Source organism: Macrotis lagotis, chromosome 1 (assembly GCF_037893015.1).
Source record: "Macrotis lagotis isolate mMagLag1 chromosome 1, bilby.v1.9.chrom.fasta, whole genome shotgun sequence".
Classification (NCBI taxonomy): Eukaryota; Metazoa; Chordata; class Mammalia; order Peramelemorphia; family Peramelidae; genus Macrotis; species Macrotis lagotis.
In genome coordinates, this window is record NC_133658.1 from 574,830,336 (window position 1) to 574,851,384 (window position 21,049).

Sequence of the window (21,049 nt, forward strand, 5' to 3'; positions counted from 1 at the left end):
TAATACATTGAAAAAAATCTGAAAATTTATAAAATATTCCATACTGTATAAAGGAGTGAGTGGAAGTACCCACTCATTTTTAACAAGCTGGCTTTAACATTTATGATTGAAATTTTTCCTGTCATTTTTTCTCCACTCTACCCCCCCTCCATTTGTATATTCCCAACAGACCTCAAAGAGACTGTTTAACAAGATTTTTTAACTTGAAAGAATATAACAGATCAGTAGGGGGGAAATGAAGTTGCTGAAAATGAAATGTTCTATCTATGGGAGTATTAATTATCGATGGTTCTTTATCATAGTGTTTAAAGCCATTCAGCTATCTAGGATTACTGGATGAAGGTTCATTCGGATTTCAAAGGGAACTGAGAACTATGAAAATACAAAAGAACTAGGTCTGCTTTATAGCTAAATCCCTTAAGAGAAATAGTGTAGGATATTTAGCTTATGACTGCTCAAGGGTATTTTTTTCAAATCAGTTTCTTGTTCAGGGTTTGGTTTGGTGTGGTGGTTGAGTTTTTATTTTTGTTTTGCTTTGTTTTAAGAGAAAATCACCATTTCTCTAGTATTACTTTCATTTCTAAATCAGTTTATGCCAGTCAGCCAATAACTGTACCCAGCAACAAGCTGCAATAACTGTTAAGAATGAATGGCTATTGGGGTGGCTAGGTGGTGCAGTGGCTAAAGCACCTGCCCTGGAGTCAGGAGTACCTGAGTTCAAATGTGACCTCAGACACCTAGCTGTGTGGCCTTGGGCAAGCCACTTAACCCCATTTGCCTTGCAAAAAAAAAATGAATGGCTATAAAAGATAGTCCTAACATTTTGAACCTCGGAAGATACTTTGAACAAATTCTGTCCAACAAATATTTATTAAGTATCTGCTTTTGGCCCAGTTCCTTGCTGTGGTTGCTCAGGTAGATATAATGATCAGTTGAGATGTGGTCCCTGACTCATGGAGTTTACAGTGTAGTCAGGAAATATTACACAGGCACAGAAAAGTGTCACATACAGTTAAGTACATTAGAAAGGTGCTAAACAAAGTGGGAAGCTCAGTGTGTAGGGGAAAAGGTTGTGATCAACAAGGGATAAGAGAAAATTTTCATGCAATAAGACTGAGTTGAGTTTTAAAAGACAAGTAGAACTTCATCAGAGGAATAGGGAAGATAGATATTGCTGGCTTAAGGAATGACCTGAGCACAAGATATGGAGAGAGGTGTTATTCAGAGGATAAACTGTGTAGTTGGGAATAATGTAAAGGTAAACGAAGAGGGAGATTGATGCCAGATTGTGCAGTGACTTGAACACTAGGGAAAAATATGAAGTTTACCTAGCAATATGGAAGACTTTTTAAAAGAACCATACAGTAGCAGAGAGGCATATGGGAGCACTAAACTTGGAAGTGGGAAAATCTGTGTTGTTCACATTTCTGATGCTTGTTTTCTGGGTGGGTAAGTTACTTCATCCCTCTAAGCCACAGTTTCCTGTAAAATGGGAATCATAGTGTCTGGTTCACAGGGTTGATACGAGACTTAAAAAAGAAAATTCATATAAAATGTTCTGTAAACTTTAAAGAGCTACAGGTCAATTGTCTTCAAATATTGGCATTATTGAGAATGACAATTCATATCTATGCAAAGTAAGAGTATTCTGGCAGGGATGCCAAGAATATATTTGAAAGAACAAGAGAGGAGAGTGGGAAGATCTATTAGGAGGCTATTATAATAATGCATAATATGGTAGGAATGAAAAGAGAGGACAGCTTGAGGCTCACAGTCCTCAGTTTTCAGAGGTCACCCAGTTCTGTTTATACTCAAACAATAATCTCTCTGACAATATCCTTAACAAGTAGTTATCCAACCTCTGATGGACAACCTCCTTTGAAGAGAAGTTAATTCATCACTTAATAAGAATGTCCAGCTTTTAAACCTAATTTTGAGGAAAGTTTTCGTTACTTCTAATACCTGTGAAAAGATCTGCAAATAATGTAGAATGAATAGGGCTTTTCTCCAAGGTGCTAAATATTGAAGGAGTGATAGGTGTGGTCCCTTCTCTAGAAGAAGTGCATACTGCCTGCCCAGAAGGGTACACTGCTCCCTAGAGTGATCAGCCTCCTTGACCTTTGACCTTCAGTCTTCCAAAACCCAAAGTTGATAGTCACCCCCAGGCCCCCAACACTAAAGCCTCCATAGCACTGGATTCTTAGTGCCTATCTCCTCTTCTTAATCCACATAAGGATGAAGATGGGGCACCCACCTTCTCCCAGAACTACTGTCCTCTTGGCTAGATCATCTTCTGTATTGTTACCACTGTCACCCCAAGTGTAAAAATGTCTCTGAGCAGCTCTCTGACTCTTCCCTGACATGTAGGCCATACTGACTCCTTTTTTTCTAAATGTTTATAAACCATTTCTTTTCAAGAATTTTGGTAGAAATCAGAAGCAGGGTCACTAGCCTGTAGGTAGATGATTTCTTCCCTTCACTAAGGGGGTGAAAGAAGGCGAAGGGGAGAGAATGAGCCTTTCTTATTTATTTACTATGGGTCAGACACTGTGCTAAGCACTTTACATATATCTCATTTGATTATCACCATAATCCTAGAAGGGAGGTGCTAATATTATCCCCATTTTACAAATTTTTATATTTACATTATACAAAACTGAGACAGACAGAAGTTATATGACTTGTCCAGGGTCACACAGCTGAATTTGCACTCAGGACTTCCTGACTCTAGGCCATGTGCTTTACCCTCTTCACCACACAATAGTCTCTGGATTTTGAAAATCAGCACATATCATTATCTCTGCTCCTGTGGCACCCTTCCATATTCCAAGATTATTCAAAGATCATTTTCTTCTGTAAATGAGATGAGGGCACAGCCCATCTAGAAGTCATTTAGGGTTCCAACATCAGTTTCTAAATCCTAAAAATATCCTCTAACATAGCAAAAAAAAACATTAGATGGAAAATAAAATTCTATTCCAAAACTTAACTGTGAGTTTTTAATATAAATCATTTGTTATTTATAGTAGAAATGCTTGAATTTTGATGAAAAATAATTGCTCAACACTTAATGTGTCATACTTGTCTTTTAAGTCCATAGAAAAGTAAAATCATATAGTAAATAAAGAACCAGTCTTACTTAGTGATAGAAAGTCCTTAGATTCTTCCTCTGACCCATTAGTTGCCATGTGACCACAGGCAAGCTCCTTAAATTTCTCAGTACATTCAGGCAACTCTTTAACACTTTGAATTAGAGAACTCTTATCTCTTATCTTTAAAGGTAATTTTCACACCAGTGTATTCTTACTCTGATGAAATCACAGGTCAAGACCAAAGTGTATGTGTGTGTCGGGGGGGGGGGGGTGAATCATATTTTCCTTAGCACACAAGCAATGGCACCTCAAAAGTGCTGGTGTGAGATATGGGGTGTCTCTCAGAATCTAGTAACTAACACAGAAATATCAGATAGCTTATATTTTTAGAAACAGTGAATTAATGTTGCAAAGTGACAAATCTAGGCTAGTTAGGAAAATCTCCCTAACAACTGGGGCTTTTCAAAAGTAGAATGAACTATCTTGGGGATAGTGAGTGTCCCCTCATGGGAAGTCCTTTAGCAGTTAATGGAGGGCCATTTGATGGGATACTGCTGGGGGAAGAGAGGGATAAGGAGTGAATTCCAATCTAATCTAGCTCCTGAGATTCTGATGGAAAAGTCAACCCAGTCATATTAAACATTCAAAATAAATATTTTGCCTTGCCCATTTCTTCCAAGTGATTTAAAAACAAACATAAAATACAAAATAAGGCAGACATTTTTCTCCAATCGAACACAAAAATATAAAGCAAGTTTTTTATTAAATAGCTATTATATGGTAAGCACTGGAGGGATAGTCAAAAGGAATAGAAGTGAATATTGAAATAGCAAGGAGGCCAGTTTGCTCTGGAGGAAATGAGTTTCCCATCATTCTGATAGTTATCAAATAATCATTGCAGGGGATATTATGGGGAGAATTGAGGTTTTTATTAAGCACCTATGTGTCAGACACTGTGAAAGTTGCCATAGATACAAATAAAATAAAGCAATACTTTCTAAGAGGGACCTAAACAGAAAGAGAAAAGATACAAATAAATACAAGGCACTTAGAAACATGTGGAAAACAGGTTGTCACATAGAAGAAGATGCTTGAGATTAGTTGATTGTTGTCCTTCATTCTCAAGGAGATCCAAAATGACATCACTATGTCTACATGTTTGACTATGACTGATCAGACCAAGAGGAGTTCAGAAGGCTCTACCAAGGGTCAAGTACAAACAGTGCATACATACATTTGGAATGGAAATGTCTCTAAATTTGAGCATCTCACTTTTCTTTTAGGCTACATGCTTGATGTGTATATTGAAGGAAGAGAAAGATTTTGTGGTAGATGTGGAGAAAGAAACAGCAAGATATAAGAATTGGCAAGATATGTGGGGTGAGCACAAATGAGAATATACTGAGATTATGAGCCAAAGAGCCTGGAAAACTTTTTCTTCTGGAGAGACAGTAAACTGTTTGAGGACAGGCTGAATAACAAAGGTCTAGGTGAGAGTGCCTGGGGGAAAGAAAGAAAGAAAAACCAACAGAGACTTAAAGTCTTGCCCACTTCCTGTGCAGGTAACTGTCAGGAAAAATCGGGCAAAGGAAAATCCTACCCTTTCCTCCTGATTAAGGTCAAATACCCATCCTGAAAGTCTGGAAGCTGGAGGAGTGATAGAGGGATGAGCTGAGATTGCTCTTGTCTTGGTGAATTTAAATTTAACTGTGGAGTTAAATTGAATAATAGGAGGGAATTTACATCTGATTAGGGCCCCTGCAGCCCAGTGAGACCTCAGAAAAAACAAATAACATTTCCTTAAAACTAGACAGATATTTTTCCTTTTACAAAATGATTTATAAAGAAGTCAGATAAAGAATTAAATTCAGAGGAAGAAAAAGATTGTCCTGAGGCATAATGGCCCAATGAAGTCAAACAGCATGAATTTAGGATATATCTAATCAGCATAGTGGAACAGCTAGGTGGTGCAGTGGGCTGGAGTCAGGAAGATCCAATTTCCTGAATTCAAATCGGGCCTCAGACACTAGCTGTGTCACTCAAGTTTGGTTCAGTTTCCTCATTTGTAAAATGAGCTGGAGAAGAAAATGGCAAACCATTCCAGGTTCCTTAAAACCCTAAATGGGGTCATGGAAAATCAGACATGATTGAAACAAATAAACAAAAATCAGCATAGTAATGTGCCATCCTCCAGCTCCATTCACCAGCAAGTTAGACTAGATGTCTTCTGAGCTTCCTTCTAATGCTGAGTTATAATATTAGAGGTGTATTTAAAACACTAGTGATAAATATTATACACATTGCACACTTCTTCAATAATTCTTATCAAGTGCTTGAAGTTACAGAATTCAAATTCTTGAAACCATAATTTACCAAGGGAAAAATATCTGAGGAAAAAAATTGTATTCTTCCTCAAAATCGGAGGTGAATTAAAATAGTATTTTCTAATATCTTGATCCATCTCTTCTCTCATCCAAAATCTTTTCACATGTATTATTATAATTTCTACACCAAAATGCATTAGTTCCTATGAGAAATAGAGGAAGGAAGGAAAAAAGAAGAAAGGAAATAAAACTTTTATTAAGTAACTCCCATTGCCAGACACTTTACAAATATCTCATTTTATCATCATAATAATCTGGGAGTTCAGTGCTATTATTGCCCCACAGTAGAAGAAACTGAAGCAGGCAGAAGTGAAATGACTTGTCCAAAGTCCAATAACTAGAAAGAACTTGAGGTTAGATTTGAACTCCAGACCCATCACTTAATCCAATGAACCACCTTACTGCCTTCCCACTTCATTCTTTATGCACATAGATCTAATGAGGTTACTCACACATCTTCAAGAATTCCATATTGCCTCCTGAATGAAATTCCTTGGCTAGATTTCAAAGGACTCCACAGTCTAATGTCATACCTTTCCATTCTTCATAGTGTAGCATTATGACAAAGGACTTGATTAATTTCTTTCCTAGCACATATTTAGTTATATGTCAAATATCCTAATTTCTATCCATTATAATAGCTGTAGAATAGTGGGTAGGGTGCTGGTTTTGAGATAGGACTGTATTAGTTATATGAACCTGTACAGTTCTCTTGATTTCCTTAATTTCTTCAGCTTTAAAATGAAAAATTGGATTCAAAAGCCAGAAAAGTCACTTCTAGTTTTAAATCTAGGATCCTATGGTCTCTGGCTTCTGGTTCCTTCTCTCTCCATACAGTATCACCTTAGTTCAGTCCCTCTTGCCTAGATTATAGCAGTAGCTCCAGTCCATTCTTCACAAGTGATTTTTCTTAAACACAAATCCAAATCTATCTTTCTCCTCAATAAATTCCAGGGCTTCCCCTACTGAAACTAGATTACAACTCAAACTTCTCTCTTTAACTCTTATATAGCCCTTCACAGTCTGCTACCAGCCTGTCTTCCAGCCAGATTATTCTCCTTCCACAAGTCAGAACACAGCCCATCTCTGTGCCTTCTATTAGTTATTTCTGTTTCTCAGAATGCTTTCCATCCTCCATTCTACCTCACAGAATGCCACTCTTTTGAAGAGGCAACTCATGCCTTCTTCTACATAAACTTTTTCCTGATCTCCCAACTGATGGTCCCTCTCCTAGTCTAACTACCTCATATTTAACTGCTTAGTATTTTCCTTAGCATTTATTCCCTTCAAATTTATTTTATTTATATTTATGTATGTACATGTTATATTTCCAAATTGAATGTAACCTCCTAGTAGCTGTTTCATACTTTTTATTTGTATCACCAGGGCCTAGTACAGTGCTTCACATTTACTAGGCCCTTCTTTTTGATTGGTTGATTGATTGGAATTGTTAAAATAGTCAACATACAAGTTATTGCTAAGATTACATTACAGTCTTTATGCCACAGTGAAATTCTGAAGTGAAAGGCCAGCTATTACCTGAGATTAAAAGAAAAAAATAAAATCTGAAGTGAGTGGAGACATAGAATGGTAATGATTACTTTTAATGTTGAAACCCTCAGTCAGTGGGAACTAACCTAATAGACATAACATTGTCAGAAGGTGATTTGTCAAGAATAGTTTCTTGGGAAATTATTGCAGCTTGTGAGAATTTGGTGAATAGGTTACCACCAAGACATAAGGGTTTTTCCTTTTTTTTCTTTCTGGCATTTGTTTCTTGCTTTCTGTTACTTTAGGTGCTAGCATGTGGTTACATTATACAATGTAAAACAATCTGTATTGATCTCACTTAGTTGGGTGAGGATGAAGGTTAGTTGCATCGTAATTCCAGTATTTATCAGAGCTTTCAAAGACATTCTTTTTTTTGATCATGGGAACCCAAGCTACCTCAAGCTGTGGCATCCTTAGTTCAGTCTATCCTATCTAAACCACTAGTTATCTTAGCACAAGTATCAACAGCAGAAGACATGGGTGGAACTCTTGACCCCCTTTTTCCTTTTCATGCTCACTCTATTTACTATTTAGATCACCCTATATGCAATTTAGAATTCCTCTTCCCCATCCCCATCTTCATACTGTGGGCATACATAAACTCTTCACCCTTCATTTCCAAGACATACATAATGCCATTTACAGTAAAATTCCTTGGTTCAGGCCTAAGATTCAGCTGATATAATTACATCATATACAAACTTGTTAATTACAACTTGATCCCCCAAATTTCAGTTTAAAGAAATTTGCTGTAGTTGGTTTCGCATCATCAGTCACCCTTCTCTCTTCAAGACTCTGTTCACTCACACTCTTTGGAGGACCATGAGCCTGGGTTAACACTCTTACTGTCTCTCCAACAGACCTCAAGGAACTGAGGGACAGAGGAGAGAAGGGGCTGCTAGGGCACCCCTTAGGGGCGAGTCTGGAAAGTTCTAAAGGCCACTCTAGCACAAGCAGCCTCCTAAGCTTTGTAGTTTCGGGTCCTCCAGGGCTGGCAGAAAGCTCCCATAGGTGATGGTGTGGCATGGATGTACAACCTCAGAGAGCCCAGGTGAGTAACCCCCTTTTCTGTGTAAAGAAGTGTAAGTCAATTTTAAGGACTGAAGAATAGAGATGATCTCTTTTCTCCAGAATTAGTTAAAAACTGCCATGATAAATCTCAGGACCTAGGAGTTGATCATGTTTTAAAATAACCCATTGCCAATTTGGTAAAAGAATTTGCCTTTGATTTCAAAGGGAGGAAAGGCATCTTCTAGCAACTTGTGTACCAATGTAATGGATTCAGATGACCTGGTAACTTTTTTATTTAAATTATTTTAGTCAACAATTCCTTAACATTGTTGCATTTTAAAGGAAATACCTTGATATGAAGGAAAAACAACTAAAAGTCTGTAGACCTGGGTTCTAGACCTGGATCTGCATAGACTGGCTGCATTGTCTTGGGCACACATTTCACTGCCCCAGGCCTTGGTTTTTTCAATCTATAAAATGAGGGTATTGTACTAAATGGTGTCTAAATTTCCTTCCAGTAATGGCAACTTTACAAATCTGGTGATTTTTCTATGTAATTCTATGGTGTTGCTAGACTTTAAATAATTACTTTCATGATGAAGATCATTCACCTTCTTGCCAGCTGTTTTAGAAAGATTTATAGTTACTCATAATCTAAAATTGTTTTTATTAGGTACATTACTGACGCTAAAAGGAGCTGTTTTAACATTTTCCTGTATGGACCGTCTGGGGGGATTAATGCATCCACCATATGAAGTTTGGCGTGATCCAAACAGTATGGATGATAATGAAAAAGGAAGAAAGAGGAAACTGGTCATGAATTCCCCGTCAACTTCCCAGGAAATGGGGGATCATCAGTATGCAGTTGTCTGCTCAGAAAAACAAGCCAAAGTCTTCTCATTGCCTTCCCAGACTTGCCTTTATATTCATAACATCACAGAGACATCCTTCATATTGCAAGCAGCTGTGGTGGTCATGTGTAACAGTGCCTGTCTGGCCTGCTTTTGTGCCAATGGCCACATCATGATAATGAGGTACTTGTTTTCTTTCTTAGTATTTGGGGATCATGACAGTTCATTTCTTGGGGGGGGGGGAGCACTTTCAACCAAGAAAAAGAAAGAAAATAGAGTTAAAGAGAATTCTTCAAGTCAAAGAGAAGACCTGTCATTCTAGAAAGAAAAACTCTTTCACAGAATCTTTCGTTCTAAGCACAACTTCTTTTCTTTCTCTAAGAAATCAGTCTTTCTATCTAAAAATCATTTTCCCTATTTTTGAAAAAGTATATTTTCTTTCTCTTTATATTCCTCGAGGCCTTTAAAGTCACCTCAACAATGGACTTATTAACTCTGAAGTCATGTCACATAAGCATTTGATAAACATTTTTCACCCCACTGAGTTTGTCAGATAGAACTATTGTAACCTCTGATTTCCTGATGATGAAACAGAATTGGAGAGCAGATAGTTTTCATTCATTTAAACACTATCTTATTCAGGCAGCATCTTATGGGCAGTGTTGCTTGAAATAGCACTTTTTCATTCCCTATTGGTATGAGTTGCCTTTGTTGCTTACTCACTGACTCTACTTACTCCATCCTAGTTCATTCTTTCTAACCCAATTCCAAGCTTCTATAACCAATTCCCCTATTACAAAGTCTTGTATGGGCACCTCTCTGATAGTATGTATAAAGATATATAGATAGATAGATAGATAGATAGATAGATAGATAGATAGATAGATAGATAGATATGTGTGTGTGTATATATATATGTATATATATATATATATATATATACATATATATATAAAACCTTATGTGTCTGAAGCAGTATAATATTCTGCTCTCTATCCAAACATCCAACAAACAACTGTCATCAAAAACCCAGAAAAAAGACTGGGTGCTTCAGCCTCCATCTCTACCCAAAACAATAGTAGATAGGATCCAGGAATTAACAATAGGAGATGAAGCATATGCCGCCCTATCCCCGAGCCCAGTCCTTCCTTCTCAGCTTCTGCTAGAGTACTACTTAATGGCAGATGGAAATAACCTCACTATACCTCCTGAGTTCACTGAAAATTCATGCTCTCTAGTCTCAACCGGACTCAACTTTACAGCATTCTTTTCTTCTTCCCTAGTTGCCCAATAGTTCATTCCCTGTGATAGTTATTCCAAATTTTCTTTCTTCAGACCCTCTTTGCAACCTCTTCCTTCTCCTCATGGCAGAACCTCATCTCCTTCCTTTCTGAGAAAACTGTAGCTTTCTTTGAGATCTCTTTATATACTTCAGAATCTTTCTCAGCTTTATTTAGCTATATTGTACCCATTCTTTGCCTTATCTCCAGTTCCTGAGGGAAAGGTGACCCTTCTCCTTGCTGAGACCAATCCTTCTTTGTGTGCTCTTGGTGCTTTGATCATTCTCTCCATCTCTCTCATCTTCAGTGTCTTCTTACCCTCAGACTCCTTCCCCACTTTCTACAACAATTCCCAGATTTCCCCATCCTTAAAATTCCTTCATTTCACCCTGCCATCTCCTTAGTCCATCTTCCTATAACTCTATTTTTCCACAGTCAAATTCTGTCATATACTTCCTTTATCTTCTACCTTATCAGTCTCATTACTCCCAAGTCCAATGGCCTTTATTTTTTATCCTAATTGATTTTTCAACTTTTGGCATTTTAGTTTGGAATATTTTGCCTCCCTTGGCTTCTGTATCTGGATATTCCTGATTCTCCTTCTATCTGATAAAAGACGATTCCTTCTCATTCTCCTTCATTAGATCAGCATCCACCTCCTACCTCCAAAGTAGGAATGTCCCCAAAGATCCATTCTTTGATCACCTTCTTTTCTGTCTCTCTGTAGCTCATTGTGATCTGATCAGATTCCTTGAGGTTGTTTCTCATCATCTCTGTACAAGACTGTCATACCTATATAGTCATCCCTAATCTCTCTCCTGAATAGTAGTCTTTTATCACTGACTGCCTGCTGGATATTTCCACCTAGATATATCATATTCTCAAATTTGTTATATGTAAAATGGAGCTCATTATTATACCCCTAACCTGACCCTCTTCCAGACTTAATCCATCCTTAACTTTTTCCCCTCTCAAACACCTTGCTATCTAAATAATCATTAATCCACATTGATTCTTTCTCTTATCTTTTATCTCTGTCCCCTTCTCTATACTCACATAGCCACTATCCTCATTCCATCCTATATAACTTCTCAGTGGGATTATTGTAATAATCTTCCCATTTCCTCTCTCCTCTCCATTTAAATTCTTCATGGAATCAGCATTTTCAGTATTGGAAGGGATCCCAGCATTCATCTAGAAGTCAATCCATACATGCAACAATGATGACCAATATTTGTTCATCTTTGCTTGAAGAACTCCAATGAAAGAGAACCCACAGCCTCTGGAGTCAGATCATTCTACCTTAGAAAGATCTAAATGTTAGGAAGTGTTCCCTGACATCAGAGGGAAGCAAGGTGACACAATGGATAGGTCATCAGGACTGGAGCCCAGAAGTCTCATCTTTGTGAGCTCAATCCAACCTCAGGCACTTATTGGCTGTGTGACTATGGGCAAGCTGCTACTATTTGCCTCAGTTTCCTCATCTATAAAATGAACTGGAGAAGGAAATTACAAACCATTCCAGAATCTTTCCCAAGAAAATCCCAAATGGAATCTCAAAGTGTCAGACATGACTATAATGACTGAACAACAATCTGCCATCAGATTACAATTGCCTTTTTTACTTCTTCTACCTATTACTATTGGTTCTGTGCCAGAGCCAAACAGAATAACTCTATCTCTTCACATCTTTGAAGGCAACTTTCATGCCCTCCCCCTCTGAAGTCTCATCTTATCCAGGCTAAATATCTCCAGTTCCTTCATCTGGTCCTCATCTGGCATTGGACTCAAGATCCTTCTCCATCCCAGTAATCTCTCTCTAAATACTGTCTACTTTATTAATATTCCTTAAACTGTGGTGCCCAGGACTAGGCAAAATAATATAGATGTGGAGGACACAGCTGCCAAAATAATCTTCCTGAACCATAGCTGTGATTGTCATTTCTTTGTTTAACAATCCATAAAGACTCACAATTATTTCTGGTCTCCTCAGCCTTTCTACCATCTAGTCCCCTTTTCCACACTCTACATTTTAACCAGACTGACATTCTTTCTATTCCCAGAATCTTAACTGCCTACCTTTTCTCTTGTCTGTTATGCCCTCCCTCCAACTCTTTACTTCTAATAACCTTCAGTTGCTTATGAGAATCAGTATAGATACTAATCCCTATACGAGACCTTTCTTGTTTCCTCTGGCTCAAGGTATCTTCCCTCACCTTTGTCGCATCATGGCCCCCTTCAGCAGTCTGATAAAGCTGTGACTCCTAAAAATCATGCTTTTTAAATGCATCAAATCAAATAACACCTGAGTACGTACTCTTCCCCGACCCATTATCCATACTAATGACTAAATGCCAAGAAAACTGAAGTTCCAAAAACAGTGAATGAATACTGCCACATACTACAGAGTCCCCCGAACATAGATCTAAGTCCCAATTTGGAAAGGAAGGGGACAACAGCCTCCAGCTATAGCCCTCCCCAATGCTCCTGTATTCATCCTAGAGCTTGAATACATTGCCAGCAGACCTCAAAGTGAAATAATACTTGAGGGCATTAAAAGTCCTATAGGTAGAACCCAATAAGCATTGAAGTTCAGAAGGATAATTAGTGGTTAATGTCTACTTTTGTATATGCCTGTGGGTGTGGGTTCATGTATATGTGTCCATGTGAATGTGTTGATAATGAATCTCATTGGCTTATAGTTGAAGTCAAAAAACGTATTAGAGATCATCTAATCCAGCTGCCTCATTTTATAGGTGAAGAAATTAAGGCCTTGAGAGAATGTCTGTGTTTTATCTATCCATCTATGACTAACAGTAGGTCTTTATCTGTGTGCCTTTATCAAAAAATTTATTTTGACTATCCATAAGGTCAGCAAAATCTGAAAAATTCAAACAACTGTTTTGTTTTTTAGGGTAAGCAATACCAAATAATGATTTTTGTTATTTCTGTCACTACTGCTCAATAGTAAATGAGATTATATTCTCAGTCTACCTACATTTCTGTGTACTCCTGTCTGTATGTTTGTGTATAGAGTACTTAGTTAGACTCAGGTACATATTTCCATGGAAATATGTACCTGGGTCTAAGTACTTCATAGATATATATGAGAGAGAGAGAGAGAGAGAGAGAGAGAGAGAGAGAGAGAGAGAGAGAGAGATTGTATGAGAATAAATGTGATTAAGAGTTTCTGTGTAAATGTATATGTATATACATTAAGTTCTAGCTTAATTTAGTGGGCCTTATTCTCAATCTTTTATTCCTTCTTCCTGTTGTGGTTTTCTCTTCCAACCAGACTCCTAGGATTTATGTTTTATATAATGTAATAAAAATTCAAATTATCATGAACACTTAAAATCAGAAAGATGATTTTAAATATTGGAAATTAATCATCATTATAGTCTTTGATATATGTGAATAAATTAAAAAAAACTGGTTTCCTTATGGGATACATTAGATGACCCTGAGAACAGTTCCAAAAGAGAGAACTCAGGAATGTTTTGAGCATCTTTGGAGCCTCCCATGTGACTCCTTTGAATGCCTTCATTTGTATATATAATTTTATATATATAGTTTAAAAAGACTTTTTATTTTAAAATCACACCTCAAATGAAAATATACAATGACACAACATAATAGAGAATCATACAGTCAAGGAATCTTGGATTCAGGTTTTGCCTCTGATATATATTAGGTGCAGGACCATGGACAGATCTTTCTAAATTGCCACTCTACATAACAGGAAGTTTCCATACCAGGGATTAATTTATACCAATGAAATCACAGGTCTCTACTTTAAAAAAAAAAAAGAAATCCTATTTTTGTTGGAAAAATCCTATCCTTTAAAGCCGATAATGCATAGAAAGAAATATATGGAGAGGTAATGAGTAGATATTTTAATTTACTGAGAAGAAAGCAAGAATCTCCATCTAGTGCCATTGTACCTCGACTAAACTTAATATAAGCCAGAGCAGTTTTGCCTAGAAAATCAGGATGTCCTGTAGTACCCCATGCACATCATAACTGATGGGTTTCTGCCATCTAGTGTTGACAGTGCCAGATGTCTTTACAGAGAAATGAAGATCTCATCACCAATGAGAAGAGACAAATCAGGGAGATAGTTTAAATATAGTTTGCCTCTCTCCAACCATTGGAAAATATCTTCCTTTATGTGTTTTGATATGGAAATTGAGTTTAGCACTAATTGACATTTACTTAGAGAAAATGGAGACTATCATAAAATAGAAATATGGGGAACTCTTCTTCTATGATAACTTCTGTTTACCTGGACAGTTGCTATTATTTTTACAGAGACTGTCATAAAATAGAAATATGGGAACATCCTGTCTATGATAACTTCTGTTTACGTGGACAGTTGCCATTATTTTTAGAGAGTAAATAAAAACTTCTAACTACTTTGCTGACATGTGAATTTTCTTTCTTCATTCAGCCTCCCTAGTCTCCGCCCAATGTTGGATGTTAATTATCTGCCTCTAACAGATATGAGGATAGCACGGACATTTTGTTTTACCAATGAAGGGCAAGCATTATATCTCGTCTCTCCCACTGAAATACAGCGGTTAACTTACAGTCAAGAAATGTGCGACAATCTACAGGTAGGGCAAGTGAACTCTTAAGCATACGTCTGACATCTTTTCAAATCATTTTAGTGGTAAGAAGACCAACTGGTTCTCCATGTGATTCGAAGGGTGTTGGTTTTCTCATCATAGTTGTTAGAATTTTTAACCCTTCCAATTTTACAAAGGCTCTCCAGGGGAATCCTTGAAAGTGTGTTTAATTATAGTAGACATGTACTTTTTCTTTTGAACACTAAAAATTTTAGCCAAAGCAAATTACAAATTCCATTCTAGAACATAGATGGAATTCATAAGCATGGCAATATGTAACATCCTTGAATTGAATTGATTTACAAAATTATCAGACCATATTAAATTGGTTATTGGTTATAATTAAAATTTTTTTGGAACCATGAAGCAGACAGTACAAAATGGGAAAGGTCAAAAATTATTACCCCATCTGCATCAATGGTATACTTTGTCTTGAATTGTCTTTTTTTAAATGCTTAGCAAAATAACTTTGAATACTTCTGCCATGGTTCTAGAAATAGGGAGCAAAATGCTACTTCAGAGTCTCAACTAAATGTATTAAATAAGTTAGAAGAAGATAGGGATCTTTGTTTCAGTCATAGTGGTGGCTGTGCTCTGCTAACCGAGAGCTTAGTTATCTACTGTTAGGCATAGTATCTGACCCATAGTAGGAGCTTAATAAGTGTTTATTGATTAATTAGGAAATAGGTAAAGCTGACCAGGTCAAAATGAACTAGTGTTATGACTTTTGGTTCCCCTCTGTGATAAAGACAGTTATGAAGCTTCATGGAATCACAAGCAAGCATTTAATGGAAGTTCAAAGGAACCATGAATCGCACATCTGGCTCTAAGAAGTCATTGATTTCTCACATGATATTGTAAAGTCATTAACAATCCAAGGACACTGCTCCCCTGATATTGTGGGGTGGGTACTGTCACACACAGGCAGTGATCTTGCAGAGTGCCCAACTGAGCTCTCTGCAGACACTTGGACTTCAACCTCTTTGGAGGTAGAGTCACTTTTAGACAAGTCTGGTTTGAAGGCTGGCACTGCACAAAGGAACAACCCCAACTGGGCAGCCAAATTCTGACAGGGTTCCCAGAAAGTCATCGAATCTGGTAGAGATCTCAGAGTCCATCTCAGCCAACCAAAACCTGAACCAAAATGTTCCTAGTCTACTCAAGAAAGGCATCATAGCTTGAAGACTCCCAAAGAGAAGAAACCTGCTACCTCCAGAGGTGAACCATTCTTCTTTTGTTAGCCATTAGTATTAGAAAATATTTTCCTTATTTCAAGTATAGGTTTCCATCTTTGCAACTTTCTATCCCCTGCTCCTAATTCTTCCCCATCTCTTCCCTGGGACTAAGCAGAGCAAGTCTAATCTCCCTTTTGTGGGACAATTATTTGAGTGGTAGAGCACTTTTGGTTGGTTTTCTTATGGTATGCTGTTAACCACAAGGGCAGCATACCACAGGACTGCCTCCTTAGTCCTGAACATTATCTATATTAATGCAGTTTAATCACTTCAGGTTTTTTTGGCTGCTATGTTACACTGGTGACTTATAGTAAGCTTGCAATCCATCAGATCCACCAGTCCCTTTTCAGATTAGTTGTCACCTAGTTATACCTCCTCTTATTTTGTACTTCCAGAGTTGTATTCATTGTGCCCACATGAATGGGGAAGTAGTCTTCTGGTTTAAGAAGGGAGTCTTGGGAGTCATATCCTGGGAGACAGAAGGTAGACCTTTTTACTGTTATTATAAGGTAGAAAAATAACTGCTGTTCCCTGTTGGCACTGGTGAATCCCTATCATCATTCTTTGGAACATTAGCAATTGTTTCCTCCTTAGAGGCTCCAACCTTCTCTATGGGGAGAGATGGTAAGTTCATAGATTTAAAGTTAGAAGAGACCTACAGGCCACTTAGGACACCACACTTTATTTTATAGATACCTTGGCTTAACAAGGTTCAATTAGTGATAAAATCATAAAAGTAGTAAGTATCAAATGGGGATTTGAACCCAGGTCCTCTGACCCAAAAGCCAATGCTCTTTCCCTTTGCACAGTGCCACCTATCTGTTACTTCACTACTAGTCTTTATTCCCTTTCTTCTTCATTTTCTTTGGCTCTTCAACCTCTTAGCACTGGTCACCAGTTCTTTTGGTGTCTTTGGATCCCTTTTCTTTGTTTACCCAAAGGCCTTCTGAAGTATGGGGATATATTTGAGGTCTGTTTGTTTAGGGTTTTTTAAAGGAACCCATTCTCCAGGGGCCTTTTAAAATGTATGCAATCCATTTGTTGACACAGTCCGTGCCATTCAGAGCCTGATTAATCTAAACTCGGGCAGCTGGGTATCTCCACAGGAGGACTGGGAGAGATAGAGTTATTGAATTTCCCCACAGGCCAAACTGATTATTTCAATATAACAGATACAATAATAATCACAAAACCATTTTACCTACCTGATACAGGTCAGTTAATTCAACCCCATAGCAGTGCAATAATCTTGTCTTGTCTTTCTCTCAGTTCATCTGTTCACTCTTTAATTCATTCTTTTCCTGATTATACATGCTCTTGATTCTATTCCTTGAGTAATTTTTTGGCCAAAGATGATCACTGGCAATATGTTTCAGGCTATCTGTACCCATCATCCCTCTCCATTTCCTTTTCCATCCCCTCTATCTTTGATCTTTTGGAGGTTTCCCTGTCCCAAATTTCATAGCCATAAAGTATTGAAGAGAATTTTTGTATTCATAAGATGAACTTTTATAATGGAGAACAGCTTAGTAGACTGTGGTTTGATGTTTGTTGAATTTATGAGGTTAATAGGTCAAGAGACAAAGGGACAAAGTACAATTAAGAATGGGAAAAGGAGCTTAAGAAAGGTCTGAAACAGGGAGTGTGGCAGAGAAGACCCTTTAGTAACAGGGGGGAAGAATGAAAGAAAAACAGTCACATAGGACAGATCAACTTAGGGATGGGGGCAATGGGCTCCCTTGTTCTTAGAAGTATTTGGTGGTCAAATACTTTTTATTTTGCCTTGTAGAGTTAGCCTTAAAAAGCCACTTTCTTTCTAAGTGCCTATTGTTGGCTCCAGCAAGGAGCCCAGGCAAATGCTCTTATGCCACCAGTGGCCAAGGCTAGTGATGGCTGCTTCATCTGCTACATCTATGAAGGTGTAAGAAATAAAGTTAAACCTGCAGACTATTCCACTCCCTTCCCATAGATTATGTATTTCAGTCAAATAAAAAAATTAAGCACTTACTATGTGCCAACCTCTGTGTTAAGTACTAGAGATCCTAAAAAAAAGGCAAAGATCTCACCCGTTAGACCACAAGGAGTCAGTGTGCAAACAGTTCTATAGAATAAATTGGAGGTAATCGATAGATATAAGACAAATTGAAGCAGTAGATGCCATCATGTTAGGTGGGGTGGGTAGGAAGGATTGGATGAACCTGTGATGGCACTGCTAGAGGTAAGTCACAGTGGAGCTCAACACTAGGTCTACAAGTTGTGGCTTTAGAGTTTCTAAGCTGGAAAGACTTGCCTCCGGGCCCCTGAAGCACCATGTATTGGGGTGGGGGGCTGAGGAAAACCTGTTTCCCTGGCTCTCAGGCCAGTTCTCTACCTACTGAGCCAAACTTTGATCTCTCCTTATAATAATAATAATAATAATAATAATAATAATAATAATAATAATAAGTAGATGATAGACTAGACCTGTGATCTCTTTTGTATAGAGAACTCCCTGATGAGCAAACTCTCTCTTAATGAAACTTTACAGGTGCTCTGCAATTTTCCACCTTAGAGAATGACCTAGAGCCCCAAGAGGTGAATTGACTTGCCCAGTTACCCAACCAGCATATGTCAGAAAGGAACTTGAATCCAGTTCTTTCTGACTCCAACACCAGCCCTCTATCTAGTCTCCTTGTCACAGCTCAGACACAACCCCAGGCCATAGTTCTTCCATTCTTCTCAAACCTGGTCTATATTATAGCCCTAGTCCCACTCAGGGGTCACTTGTGATTTATGGGAATGCTCCCTTGTAGACATCTCAGATTAGGGTTTCCAACATAGACAAGATCATAAGAAGCCAGTGTAAGTGGCCTCTCTTCCCCAGTGCCCGGGACTGTGCTTCTGTCCAAAAAGGAGGAGCAGAGCCAGGTGCTCCCGCTACAGTTGCCTTCTGAAGGGGGTGAAATTTGTTAGCTTCACTACCCATCCTAGTTCATCTTTCCTGCCTTAGAAGTCTGTGAATTTTGATTTGTTGCTTATAAATTGGGTTTGAATAACATTATTCCAACAACTGTTTGTAGAGTGTATCAAGTGAAGGAAATGAAGAACTTAAAAATTAAAGGGCTATTTGGGACCATCCTCAGATGAGCATCCTCAGAACGAGCAAAGTTAAAGGGACTGTGTCAGGTTGAGGCAGTGGAAATAGAAATCCTAGTTTCCTTTTTTCTCAAGAGAATCAGCAAGAGCTGTTGATAATGGACTTAAAGAATGAAGAAAAGTATAAAGCTGACAGTAAGGACAGGGTGCTGAGGCCTGGGAACTGAGATCTTAGCAGTGTGAAGGAGGCAGCCGAGCACCAGGAGAGCAGGTGTGTCTCTAGGGTGCCAGGCAGGGAGTTCCTGCAGTAGATAATAAGGGCCAGCAGTGGGGTGGGAGGAGAGGTGATTTAATTAGAGAGATGATCATGGAAATATGGTGAGAGATTAGGAATAGGCACGCAGATAAATGAATCATCCACTTAACAATAAAAATGAGATAACTAGATTGGCTCCTCCAAGAAGGAAAAGAGCAGGTTTTGTGGGACTTGTGTGATTCACAGGGAGAAGGGAAGAGATGGCTGACAAGGAAAATAGAAGTGAGGGGCATGTGAGGCCACAGAGGCAGCAAAGCAGCAGCCCCCATCCCAGAAGGTTGTCTGACTGTGCAGTGTGGGCAAGGGGAAACTAACAGTCATCTACCATGGGATCAATTTTAGGGAGTACTGCTAAATTTTGTGTTTGTAACCACTCACATGTTCTTTTCTTTGAATCTGATGTAGGACATGCTAGGTGAATTATTTACTCCTGTAGAAACACCTGAAGCTCAAAACAGAGGTTTCCTCAAAGGCCTTTTTGGTGGAAGTGGACAGACTTTTGACAGGGAAGAATTATGTAAGTATTCTTCCTGCAACATGCAATATGAGGAACTCTTTTTAAAAAAATTGCAAAGTTCTAGAGTAGATGTTTGACTTCTCACCTAATCTTGGATGTTTGTCATCATATCCACTGGTACAAACACCTTTTGAATCTTGAGTAAATGAACACTTCAGAAAATTGAAATGTGCAATAGAGAAGTACTCACAACCATTCCTTATAATTCACACAAATAATAGGCAAACTAATAAACTTAAAATTATGTGAATGATAGCAAATAACATGTATTTATATAGCATTTGTTTTGTTACAGGCCCTGTGCTAAATGCTTTGCAATTATTGTTTTGCTTGATCCCCACACTTGCTGAGAGATGGACATCATTATTATTATTATTATTATTGTTATTATTTCCATTTTACAGATGAGGAACCTGAGGCAAATAGAGGTTAAATGACATGCCCAGGGTCACACAGCCAATAAGTGTCTGAGCATTTTATAATAAACACATTCTTCAAGTCTAAAAATGAGTTGTTTGTATTTATATGGCTTTGACCACTATTGCTTTACTCAGAACTCTCAGTGACACAATACAGAATAGCCAATTTTAAAAATTTGTCACGGAAAGAGAAGTACCAGAAAGAGTACAAGGCACCAGAATTCCCACTAAAGGACTCTCTAGTTCCATAGAAACTGCTTCATGAAAGAGTCATCACCATGTTGCCCCACTTTAAAAAAAATCAATAACAGACTCCAGTGTAAGCCTCACATTTCCTAATCCGTAAAATGGGGATAACTGTACCTATTTCACATATTGTGAGGATCACATGAGATAATATAGCTTTTGCAAATCTCAAAGTTCAGCGGAAATACCAGCTATGATACTGATGATTGTTTTTATCCCCCCAATTCCTTGTTTGTTTTATTATGCATATACACCTACATACACACATTTATCACATATGTGTGTATTTATTTGCAAGGCACTTGGGTTAGGTGACTTGACCAAGGTCACACAGCAAATATGTGCCTGAGACGATATTTGAACTGAGGTCCTCCTGGCTCTATCTATATCTGCCCCCCCCCTTTAAGTTTTAAGAGAATTTATTTATTTATTTGTTTGTTTATT

At 38.0% G+C, this 21,049-nt stretch overlaps 1 protein-coding gene across 6 annotated transcripts in view; it reads left to right on the plus strand.

The window, feature by feature from the left end:
- STXBP5L (syntaxin binding protein 5L) overlaps positions 1 to 21,049 on the plus strand; it is a 418,354-nt gene that overhangs the window by 388,323 nt on the left and 8,982 nt on the right. For all 6 annotated transcript variants that reach the window (XM_074214609.1, XM_074214607.1, XM_074214610.1 and 3 more), the window contains 3 exons: positions 8,712 to 9,072; positions 14,620 to 14,785; positions 19,829 to 19,940. In XM_074214609.1, coding sequence (XP_074070710.1) covers positions 8,712 to 9,072; positions 14,620 to 14,785; positions 19,829 to 19,940 — 639 coding nt within the window. The remainder of the gene's footprint in view (positions 1 to 8,711; positions 9,073 to 14,619; positions 14,786 to 19,828; positions 19,941 to 21,049) is intronic.